This window comes from Dendrobium catenatum, unplaced genomic scaffold (assembly GCF_001605985.2).
Source record: "Dendrobium catenatum unplaced genomic scaffold, ASM160598v2 fragScaff_scaffold_1220, whole genome shotgun sequence".
Classification (NCBI taxonomy): Eukaryota; Viridiplantae; Streptophyta; class Magnoliopsida; order Asparagales; family Orchidaceae; genus Dendrobium; species Dendrobium catenatum.
Window position 1 is genome coordinate 7,347,591 of NW_021319682.1, and position 11,785 is coordinate 7,359,375.

The 11,785-nt window shown below is 39.8% G+C and overlaps 1 protein-coding gene across 2 annotated transcripts in view; it reads right to left on the bottom strand.

Moving 5' to 3' along the window:
• Positions 1-224: 224 nt before the first annotated feature.
• The window catches only part of LOC110108639 (protein LSD1), a 17,657-nt gene continuing 6,096 nt past the window's right edge, over positions 225-11,785 (bottom strand). For both annotated transcript variants that reach the window (XM_020839360.2, XM_020839361.2), the window contains exons 5-6: positions 4,632-4,741; positions 225-603 (exon numbers count right to left, since the gene is read on the bottom strand). In XM_020839360.2, coding sequence (XP_020695019.1) covers positions 568-603; positions 4,632-4,741 — 146 coding nt within the window. In that variant the 3' untranslated portion in view covers positions 225-567. The remainder of the gene's footprint in view (positions 604-4,631; positions 4,742-11,785) is intronic.

The following is an 11,785-nucleotide window of genomic DNA, read 5'->3' on the forward strand; positions in this document are numbered from 1 at the left end:
CCTGTAAAAGAGCAGTATTAAAAAATACCTCTAGTTCACAATGAAGAGCAGTATTAAAAAATGCTAATCTTGTGATAGAATACCACATGTTTATTGTTTGGTCCTGTTTTTGTTTTCGTTGGAGCATTAAGGAATCTAAGTAGTTTTTTTTTATATAATCTATTATTTATTTTATTTTATTTATATTTTAATTTCTATATCGAACCAAATTAGTAACACCACCCTAAGAAAATCTTGATACTGGATCCGAAGTTAATCAACAAAGATGAATATTCATAACACATTTTCTTACAGATTTTTTCTACAGATGAATCAAACCTGAAACTCTCACACTCATAGCTCACCTGAAGCTGGAAAGACGAAAATCACATACTGTTGCTTATAACACATTAGTTGGTCTTCTTCCATGCCTTGAGCCTGAAAACAAGCTCTTATTCTCAAGAAAACTCTATATTATTCAGCAATTTCGACAGGTACAGTACTTCCTCATATGGTTGAATGATTTGAATTGATGGTGATCAAGTGACTTGAAAGAACTAAGAAGAAATAATCCCTCAGTTTTGAAACTCAACTGCTGGGCTTCTGTTCATTACTTTGTAGAGCCTGCAAGAAATATAAAAGGTTGTTCATGCCTGCTAATTGCTTGACATGTAAGCTTAAAGACAAAGAATGCAGCCAATATATTAAATTCATATTCTATCGGACATTGCTTTAAGAATCTAAATATGAACCACCATCTCAAAGTAAATAATAACGAAAGAAGAATCAATGGATAAATAATTGAGGGAGACTTCAAGAACATGTTCATTAAGGATCCATAACTGGCAGCTGAAACTAAGACTGTGGTGCCTAGAGAGACTCTAAAGCAATGAATAATGAAGCATGAACTATGATGAGCATGGTTAGCTCAAAATGCTTTCAAGCTGATTCAAACTTCGAAGGTACTTTCTTTCGATCGTTCTTTCAATGTGTAGCCAGATTAAATCAGATTAATAGTTATGATATTTTCTGGTTTATATCAACGTAAGTTTAATTCTTTAAGAAGGCTGTTAGGGCCCAACCTGAACCGGTCCTAATTAGATCGGTTTGCTATAGAAGGTGGACCCTAAGGGGGGCTGAAATGGGAAGGGAGGGCAGCACATGGGAGGGGACCAAGCATAATGCAAGCATTGATGGGAGCTTGGGTTTGGGAGGGAAAATTCAAATGCGGAGGGATGTTTAGGGATTCAACATTAAATAATTGTATTATGCTTTAAGTATTATCCTCTTTGGCTAGGGTTGGGGGTTATCTTGAATTTGAGCTTAAATTTAAGATCTCTTGTGTTTTGCTTTTGGGGCTCTAAGCTTGGGCTAGGGATTTTGAGAGTGAAATCTTCCTCTTGAATTGAAGATTCATTGTATCAAATATTTTCTTTTCAACTAGTAGTGAATATCCATTGCTATTTTTTTTTTTTGGGGATTTTCATACAAATTTTCATCAAAAGCTGCTCAATATTGCTGCTTTTCTCTGATTTCCTGCAAGTTTTCTTTATTTTGGTGGCTGTTTTCTATCAAATTGGTATCATAGCACATCGATCTACGGGGAATCAATGGCCGGAAGGAAAGAAGAAGTTTTGGAGGGAGAACTTGGGCGCTCAAATCAGATTTTTAGGAAAAATTTTTTATTTTCAAAATCAGATCGCATCCGTCAATGAAAGAATGGAAGGAAAGTTTACTGTGATGGAAGAGATGTTAAAAAAATTGCTTGAAGCCAAACCAAATACGGCAACATCATAAGCGATGGAAGCCATCTGCTGCCATGGGAGAGGTGGAAACTCTAATCCTTTTAGGGGAAGGGAAAATTCGAAATTGGAAATTCTGGAATGAGAAGATGAAATGACTCCGCTAGAATCGCTTTATGGGGAGGAGAGAAGCGTGGGGTACGAACGAAGAGGTGTTGATTTTGCAAGGGGAAGGGAGGATTACGATCGTCGGGGTGCGGATTTTGAAAGGAGGGGATTTTGAAGAAGGCTTTGGGTATGAGCGCCGAAGGGAAGAGCGTGACAATTGGGTAGCACCTCCTCTTCGAGGAATGGGGGGTTACGGAGGATTCAAGGGAAACATGGGTGACCGGAGGGTAAGGAAGTTGATGATGCCCATCTTTGAAGGCGAGGATGCCCATGGGTGGATATACAAGGTAGAGTGATACTTTGCGGTCAATGGACTTACGAAGGAGGAGAAATTGACAACAGCTGGATTGTGCTTGGAAGGAAAGGGGTTGTCATGGTATCAGTAGAGGGACATGAGGCAACCCATCCGGAGTTGGAGAGAGTTCAAGGATTGCTTACTAGAATGCTTCCGAACCAGTAGGGGAGGGGACTTCTATAAGAAGTTATACGCCTTGACTTAGGAGGGGACCGTGGAAGAGTATCATAATCGGTTTGAGTACCTAGCTAGTAGGCTAGAACGGCTTTTTGAGACCATGTTAGAGGGGAACTTCATGAAGGGAATCAAATCAGAGATCAGAGCAGCTGTGAGAGTGATAAGGCTACATGACTTGGGGAAGCTATGGAGTTGACACAATTGATCGAGGACCAAAAGCATCTGGAGAGGTATGCTAGAGGCAGCAACTCGGAGGGTTTATATAGGATGACTACCACTTTTCTAACTCCCAAAGGAGTTGCACTAGGAGGTTTGCATGAAGTACCAAGAAGAAGTCTGGAGGAGGCGGATTTGGGGGAAATTTCAAGAAGCTTACTGAGAAGGAGTTGCAGGAGAAGCAGGCAAGGTTGTTGTGTTTCAGATGTGATGAGAAGTACATGTCAGGGCATAGGTGTAAAAATTGAACTCTTTAAGTTCTCACCGTCTGTGATGATGAGGAAACTGAATAGGAGGAGAGAGCAGGCAAATGGTGGAGGAAAAAGAGAAGTTGCATTTGGATGTGTCGAAAGTCTCTCTAAACTCAATGGTGGAATTCACCCCAGTCACACCATGAAAGTGAAGGGCGAAATAGCTGATCGTAAGGTGGTAGTGTTGATCGACACCCACCCACAATTTCATCTTCAATCAGATTGTGGATATGTTAGGAGTGAAATTAGTGGATGCTGGGGGCTATGTGGTGATGATGGAAATGGGAAAGGTGAAGATTATTCAAGGGATCCATATGATGGAGGACTTTCTCCCATTGGAGTTGGGAAGCACGGATCTCATCATGAGGATGAAGTGGCTACAGACCTTGGGGGATACCAAGGTCAATTGGGGAGCACTGTGGATGGAGATGGTGGTAGGGGGAAGGAGGATGGTGATTCAGGGTGATGCTGGACTGTCTAAAGCTGGAGTATATCTCAAGTCTCTGATCAGAACCATACAAGATATGGGTGGAGGATTTTAATGGAATTGTAGCGCTTGGAAGGGGTCAGATAGAAGGATGTGGAGGGTATTCTTACTTTAATTCAGCCGCTTATACAGGAGTTTAGTGAGGTCTTTTAATCTCCCCTAGGCCTACCACCACAGAGAGAGCCGGAGCATGCCATTACCTTGAAGGAAGGGGTTTCACCAATTAGTGTTTGCTTATACCACTATCCCCTAATTCAGAAGGATGAGATTTAAAAGTTGATCCGTGAGATGATGGAGGCAGGGATCATCAGGCCAAGAGTGAGTCCTTTCTCTAGCCTAGTATTACTAGTCAAGAAAAAGGACGAGAGCTTAAGATTTTGTGTGGATTATAGGGCTGTGAACAAAGGAACAGTGCAGGATAAGTTCCCTATTCCTGTGATTGATGAGTTCTTGGATGAACTGCATGGAGCAATGGTATTCTCTAAGTTGGATTTCAAGTCAGTTTATCATCAAATCAGAATGAAGGAGACAAGTGTTCAGAAGACAACCTTTAGAATACACGAGGGGCACTACGAGTTTCTAGTGATGCCGTTTGGGTTGACTAATGCCCCTGCTACTTTCCATTCTTTGATGAATGGGGTGTTTCGATCCTACCTCTGAAAGTTTGTTCTAGTTTTTTTTTTTATGACATACTAGTGTACAGTAAGACCAAGGAGGAGCATCTAAACAGGGTTCTCTAATTTCCAGCAAGTTTTCTTTATTTTGGTGGCTGTTTTCTATACAAGGCTTAATGCATTCTTCTAAAATTCTCAATATATTAGATTTTTAGATAATAAACTGACAATTGCTCAAAATAATTTCAAAACAACAGGGAGCTCTACTTGATGGAATTTTGGATTAAATTATTTGGAAAGATTTTTGCCCCAAATAGTTTGGATAAAGCTAATAGATAAAGCTAATAGGATGATAATAATGATTTGAGGTGATTCATGGACCAGTCATGGTCAACATTCCTTCCAATTAGATGAAAGTAAGTAAAATTTGGTAAAAAGGCTATTCTACAAGCATTTAACAAGCTGCTTCTATTACCCATGCGGCAATAAACTGAACTTTCATTGTTGTTCCCTAGCTGCCACAAATCTACTCACAAAAATTTGAAGGTGAAGAGGTGCAAAAAAGGGTGAAAAACTTATTTGATTTAGATAAAAAAGATGAAGAAATGTTTAAAAGTAACGATTGAAATATTTTTTTAATTAAAAAAATTTAAGAGTTACTCATAAATTCATAAAATAACAATTTGTCAAATGAATACTGACCCCAACTGACGTTACAAAATTGCAGACTGCACATTTTACAGATCTTGCACCATATTGATACATCAATAGCATGCGACAGTTTCCACAGTTCACATGTGCAACTTGATTAGCTGCAACCACAACCAGAAATAATCATCATCAGCAATTTTATTAAACAAAATTTCAAGTATTAGATTTCTCTAAGAATTTTTTTTTTTTTTAATTTTTTAATCTTGTATGCCGACAAGCACTGCATCAATTACAAGGAAAAGAAGAGTGATTTATTGCAAGAGTGGCTTGAAATCGATACTGTTGATTCTCACAGACGTATTTCTAGTTACTCCATATGTTTATCATTTTTAGATATTAAGAAATTTAAAAGAAACATCATCACATCTAGGAGATGGTTTAGTTGTATGACCAGTAAGATATCCATCAAAGCTGTTTGCAAAGAAAAGTTTGAGGATCTGAAGCCGTCAAATGGGATAGTTTTCATTTGTAAGTTGATTGTGGATTATGAGTTTGAGGTTGGTCATGAGAAACTTATGTGGAGAGGGAATGGTGAAGTCGGCCATTGCTGCTGACATGGAGGATGTGTGTTGAAACAGAGAAGATGAGTTGTGATCAGCCACATTGAGGTGAAGGAGGGAAGAAGGGTTATTGCCTCGGCTCTGATACCATGAAGGAAGTCCTGCAAGGTTAGTTAAGAAAAAAGCTAAAAAGAGAAGATAGCAGAGGAGATGATATCTGATTCATTCCATTTCAATGGAAAAGCACACAGGCTTTACAATAGCAGTTTGTATATATAAGTAAAAGGGAATGATCTAAAATGAGCAGAACTGGAAACCAGGAGGTATGTCAGAAGTAGTGGAGACATTCATGTGCTGATATAGTGGGAAACAGATGGGTTTTGTGGTCTTCCGGTACACCTTGAGTGGTCTAACACTATTATTCGTTGAGTTATTTTAGGATTACAAGTTTGGGGAGCTTAGTACAAGATTAAGAGTCTATTAGAGTTATTGGAAGAGTAAATCATGCAATTGCAGAACAACTGGTTCTCTTGGTTCATGCATGTGTCAAAAACATGCTTTTAAGATTGATGTTGGCTCATTTAAAACCAAAAAGTAAGAAAAAGAACTAAGAAATAACAATAGCTATCTAGATAGAAGATTAAGAGGAAAGAACATCAGGAAGTGAATGAAAGGTCAATGAACTTAACATGATCTTGAGGTTGGTTGATGTGAAACATATGTGAATGGAGGGTGAATTAGGAACTTGCACGCTTGATCCAAAGAACAATATTATTTAAAAGCTTTAAGTGATAAAACGACGAGATAAAACAAGAGAGCGGTGTCATAAGTTTAGGCTAAGTCACATATATAAAAGTTAAAACCACAAAAGTAAGCAATTACTCTTAACGTTGCATATGAGATAGGTTTCAACAGTGAATCCCTACAATAACAACAAGACTAGTCACTACAAGATGATCCAACACTCAACTCATTAAACTCTAGGATTAAGCGGATAACAATTGACAAGATTTCTTATGAATCAATTAAGCCACAAAATAGAGTAACGATGGAAATAAAGGATTAGGGAAAGAGTCCACCAATTTCAAGTAGTAACCAGCGATGGATGACCTCAAATCAGCCACCTCGTTAATCTACTAGGTCTGGACAGCAGTCTAGAATAAGTATGGAATTCTGGACAGCGTTGGGGCCTCCCGGGTGAGGGTGTGGTGCAAGGAAGCCTGTAGAATTGCTGGACAGCAGCTACGACGTCATCCCGGACAATTATGCTTGCTGAATTTGATACTTGTGGACAGTGGGCTGCAATGGTGATCTCTCCAATTCACTGGACAGCATTTGTAATGGCAGAAAACCTGTAACAACCCTTGGAGGGCTTCGGGATAGTAATCGGGGTGACTTCACGTCACAGAACAGTGAGGAAACTGGGTTGGTTCTTCTTGGCAGCAAGCTGAGAAGGGGAAGACCAGCAAATTGGACATCTAGGACAGCTGGAACGTGGAACTCTTGTGCAGGAATTTGGTGGCCGTATGAGGCGTTTGGGAATTTTCCATTGGCACTTTTGATGGGAATTAACTAGGTGACCAACAGGGAAGGGGGCGGGTGGGGCTAAGCAAGATCTAGGTTGGAAAATCTGAAATTAATTTCAGATTTCCTAATTTTAATTTGGACTTTTAATTTCAAAATTTTTGAAATTTGAAATTTAGGCTTAGGAGGGAAATTAGGAATTAATGAGGCCTTATTTGAAGCCATGAATTAAGCTTCTAATTAAGGAGAGGAGTAATGGGTGGCCGGCCATAAGGAAAGAGGGAAGATTTGATTAATTAAGTGGGGCCCACGCATTAATAAAGAATTTAAAGAAAAAATTGAATTAAATTTCAGATTTTATATGAAAGGAAAGTTTCCTAATTAAAATGCTATTAATTGGGAACCGTTTGAATTTCAAATTTGAATTGAAACTCAATTAAAAAGCTTGCCTAAAATCTTGGATTTATTTTAGGAAAGTCATTAATGCCTCTTGGGAAATTTGAATTTTCAAATTTGTGATCCCAAGAGGGGGGGCCGGCGGCTAAAGAAATGGAGAGGGGAGGATGGGAGGAGGAAGGCCGGCGGCTGGGTGGTTGGTGGGTGGTGGCCGGCGGCTGGGGCTACCCAAGGAGGCCGGCGGCAAGGGGGATTATGGGGAAGGGAAAACAAAAGCTCGGAGAAAGAGAAAATCTTAAAAAAAATCAAGGAAATTACTAACCTCAAGTATCTCTTCCTCAAGAACTCACAAAGAGAACTTGGGAATTTCAGAACTCACAAAGAGATCCTTCTCCTCTCATGAACTCACTAAGAGATCAAATAAGTAGAATAAGCTTTCATTAACAATTTATCATCCCCAATACAATGCATGAGGCCTCCTATAAATAAGCCAAAAGAAACAAAAACTAAAAGACATAAATGCCCTCGGGGCTACAATATCAAATGACCACCTCTAGGGTTAAAATGGGGAAACAGGAAAATAAAATGAACTAGTACATAAGACACACAAGAAAATAATAAACTCCACATCATAGCCGTCGATCTTCCGATGTGCTCATCATTCTCCCCGGGTGGAAGAAACTCGACTCCGTCGAGTCGGTGTCTTGAGAACTCATGCATATGGGTTGATCTGATGTAACTCTTCATGCTCTCACCATGCATCCTCTGACTTTGGTTTACCTCTTCACCTTATCAAATATCTTCTTCATTCACCTTTTTTTTTTTTTTTGAAAATAATGTCATCACTTGGAATCATGTCAATCTTCTCCGCTATAGGTATTTTGAGAATATTTTTGGGAGTGGAGGTAGGCTTTGGGGTTCTCACAAGATGGGGTCACAAAAGGCTTAAATTCAAGTGGATTTGGGGTTTAAACTCTGGACCCTCATAGGCTACTAAATCTGTTATGTTAAAGGAGGGATTAACGTTGAAATCAACAGATAGACCTACCACATAAGCATTGTCATTGATTTTCTTGATTATTTTGAAAGGTTTTGCACTTTGAGCATGTAACTCCTTAACGGTTCCCTATAGGAATCGTTTCGGATGAATCCACACCATCACTGAGTCACCAAACTCAAGTTTTAATTCGTCGTTTTGATTCAACATGAAGTTTATAATTATTATTGTTCAGTTCAATTAAGCGTGCAATTTCAGGGGATGCGATGCAAATGTGGCATGTTTTATGCGATGTCATGTGTCCAAAATTTGATACTCAATAAGATAAACAATACGGTAAAAATGATGCAAGAAACTTGATATGCATGATGAGTGAATTGAAGATTTAGACACGAAGAAAATTTGTGGAAGACAACAGACTACAAAACACATGCACACATACTAACTCACAAGCACACATATATAGGAATAAAGTTGGTTCAGTCACAAAATGAGAGAACATAAAGTTTCCATGTGTAATGGAACTGGTGTAGGAGGAGAAATGAAGACATCCTTAGCTACAAGGTTATTTCTATAGGAAATTTCGGCTAGGGTCGCAAGTAGTCTCCTAGGGGCAACAGGGTAATTTAGCAAATTTATCCAACTAGGAGAGAGATGGTCCTTAACAGGGAAGGACAAGAATATGGCTGGTAAAATGAATGAATCAGGAACAAAATAAGACGATGGGTCCTGACTCACAGTTATAATGGGATAACCCAAAGAGTCGCCATCAGGTATGAGACTCAATAAATTGGGTAGGGTATCCATAACATAAGTGGGCACAGCAGTTAGAGTTGTGACAAGAAAGTATGGGCTAAGACTCTCTCTAACATTAAAGTCGGTACGAGGAGTGGTGAGATAAGCCCAATTACAAAAGTCATACCCTTTCAAATGCAATTCTAAAGGGGCCACTCCTAAAATAGACTCCCATAAAATACGAGGGTGCTCAATTCTCCAATTAGGTTCAGAACCATTCAGGGTCAAATCACTGTCTCCCAAATTCATACTAATATTCTCAATAGGACCAGGTGTGGTCATAACCCTAAGATCAATGGGTTCCGGTTCAATTAAATCAGGTGATAAATTCAATTGACTCACTTCCAACTCAAGATTATCCACATTGCCATCAGAATTATCCAAAATTAAGTCAGAATTACTCAGAATCATCTCAGTAGGAGATATGATTAAGTCAGAACCTTTCGAATTTAATATGTTCAAGGTCAGATCGGTTTCTTTTGAGATCGACTTAATATCTTCTAGGCAGACCTTATCCAAGGGGTCATCCTCGATGAGACTAGGATCAGGGTGGGCTAATGTGTCGGCGTTTAAAGGTTCCAACTTTCCTAGCTCAGGGTCTAAGTCATGCCGGGAGTCTGATTCAATCACTTCAGTTTCATCCTCAAAGAAATCCTCGTTATCATTAGTATCCACGAAATGGATGTATTCAGTCTCAGGTTCAGTAAACTTCTTCTTTTTAATGAAGTTCTTTATTAGAATCACACTTGCGGGGTCAAGGACTGGGGAGGCTAAAGGTTGACTGGGATGGCTAGAAGTCGGTCCAAGTGGGGAGTCATATGAGATTGATCCAACAGAAGACTCAATAGAGGGTCGTCCATCAAGGTTAGGTGAAGACCTACAGGGTGGGGCAGCAACCCTGATGTTACTAAAAGATGAGTGGTCTCGACCACAGTAATGTCCACGGTTTGTTCCAATAAAATAGGTAGGGTGGTGCTCTAGATGGCGGTCACTGGTAGAGGGTCGGTGTTTTAAATTAAGTTCTCGCATCATGTCTTTCCAAGTAGGGTACTCACCGCGAGACTCTTTATGATCTTCTAATCTCATCCAAAATTGAAGAGCTTGACCTTTTAGGTGAGACTTAGCGATGCTAACCTGGTGGGTCTCAGGGATATGACGTGATTCAAAATAGTCATCTAGTTGTCTAGCCCATTCCCTAAAGTAGTAAGGATCCGAGGAGCCATCAAAGGTGGGTAAACGATAAGGTGACTCTAAGTGAGGTCGTTGAGGATTAGTCTCAGGTCTAGGTTGATAAGCATAGTGGGGCATCTTCCCACTCACATGACTGAGTGAATGGGGTACGTACCTAGAGTGGGGAGAATCAATATGTTCCTCCTTTGTGATTTTAGTTAGAGAGCCTACAAGACTAACTAGGTCGTCTAACCTCTTTTGAAAACCTATCGTGTCCATTTAAAAGTGTTAAGTTATGCTTAATGAGGAATGGGTATAAGGGACAGCATTAAGACACTAAGTTAGGCTCACTTAGACTCACTACAGGGTGCAGAAAAAGTTCGGACAGCAAGCTACACTAGTGGGTGAAGTAACCTAGGCACTTAGGGAGGTTGCTAAGGCTTGGAAAGCACCTAAATCAGAGGTTAGATCCACTTAAATGCCACCAAACAGTGCAGAATTCTGTGTGGACAGCAAACTACAACATGGCATAAAGTTTTCTAAGTGTTGTGGGCAGTTAAACGGTGTAGTCAGCAACTTAAGACAGGTTCTAGGGTCACCTAAAGGCCACTAATAGGTGCAGCAAATTTCTGGACAGCAAGGTTCAGTCGTTGCCTAAGTTGTTTAGGTGTTTGGAAGGTTCCGAGGGAATGGACAGCACCCAAACAAAGACTAAAAGTTCACTAAACGATGTCTAACAGCTGCTGGAACAGTGAGGACAGCAGTTTTACTTCAAGGTGTAGTTGCTATAGATACTTAGAAGCCTTACAAATAAAAGGCCAGCACTAAGACACTAGTTAATATGACCTAAGTCAACTGGATGCTTGCAGGAATTATAAAAACAGTAGTGAAAAACAGTGAATAAACTTAGATAGGCGATGATATGCATGCAAAAATTAAACAATAACGCAATACTAGACCCTAAGATGTTTTTTTAATATGTCGTGCATGCCTACCATGCTGATACCAAGATGATGTGAAACATATGTGAATGGAGGGTGAATTAGGAACTTGCACGCTTGATCCAAAGAACAATATTATTTAAAAGCTTTAAGTGATAAAACGACGAGATAAAACAAGAGAGCGGTGCCATAAGTTTAGGCTAAGTCACATATATAAAAGTTAAAACCACAAAAGTAATCAATTACTCTTAACGTTGCATGTGAGATAGGTTTCAACAGTGAATCCCTACACTAACAACAAGACTAGTCACTACAAGATGATCCAACACTCAACTCATTAAACTCCAGGATTAAGCGGATAACAATTGACAAGATTTCTTATGAATCAATTAAGCCACAAAATAGAGTAACGATGGAAATAAAGGATTAGGAAAAGAGTCCACCAATTTCAAGTAGTAACCAGCGATGGATGACCTCAAATCAGCCACCTCGTTAATCTACTAGGTCTGGACAGCCGTCTGGAATAAGTATGGAATTCTGGACAGTGTTGGGGCCTCCCAGGTGAGGGTGTGGTGCAAGGAAGCCTGTAGAATTGCTGGACAGCAGCTACGACGTCATCCCGGACAATTATGCTTGCTGAATTTGATACTTGTGGACAGTGGGCTGCAATGGTGATCTCTCCAATTCACTGGACAGCATTTGTAATGGCAGAAAACCTGTAACAACCCTTGGAGGGCTTCGGGACAGTAATCGGGGTGACTTCATGTCACAGAACAGTGAGGAAACTGGGTTGGTTCTTCTTGGCAGCAAGCTGAGAAGGGG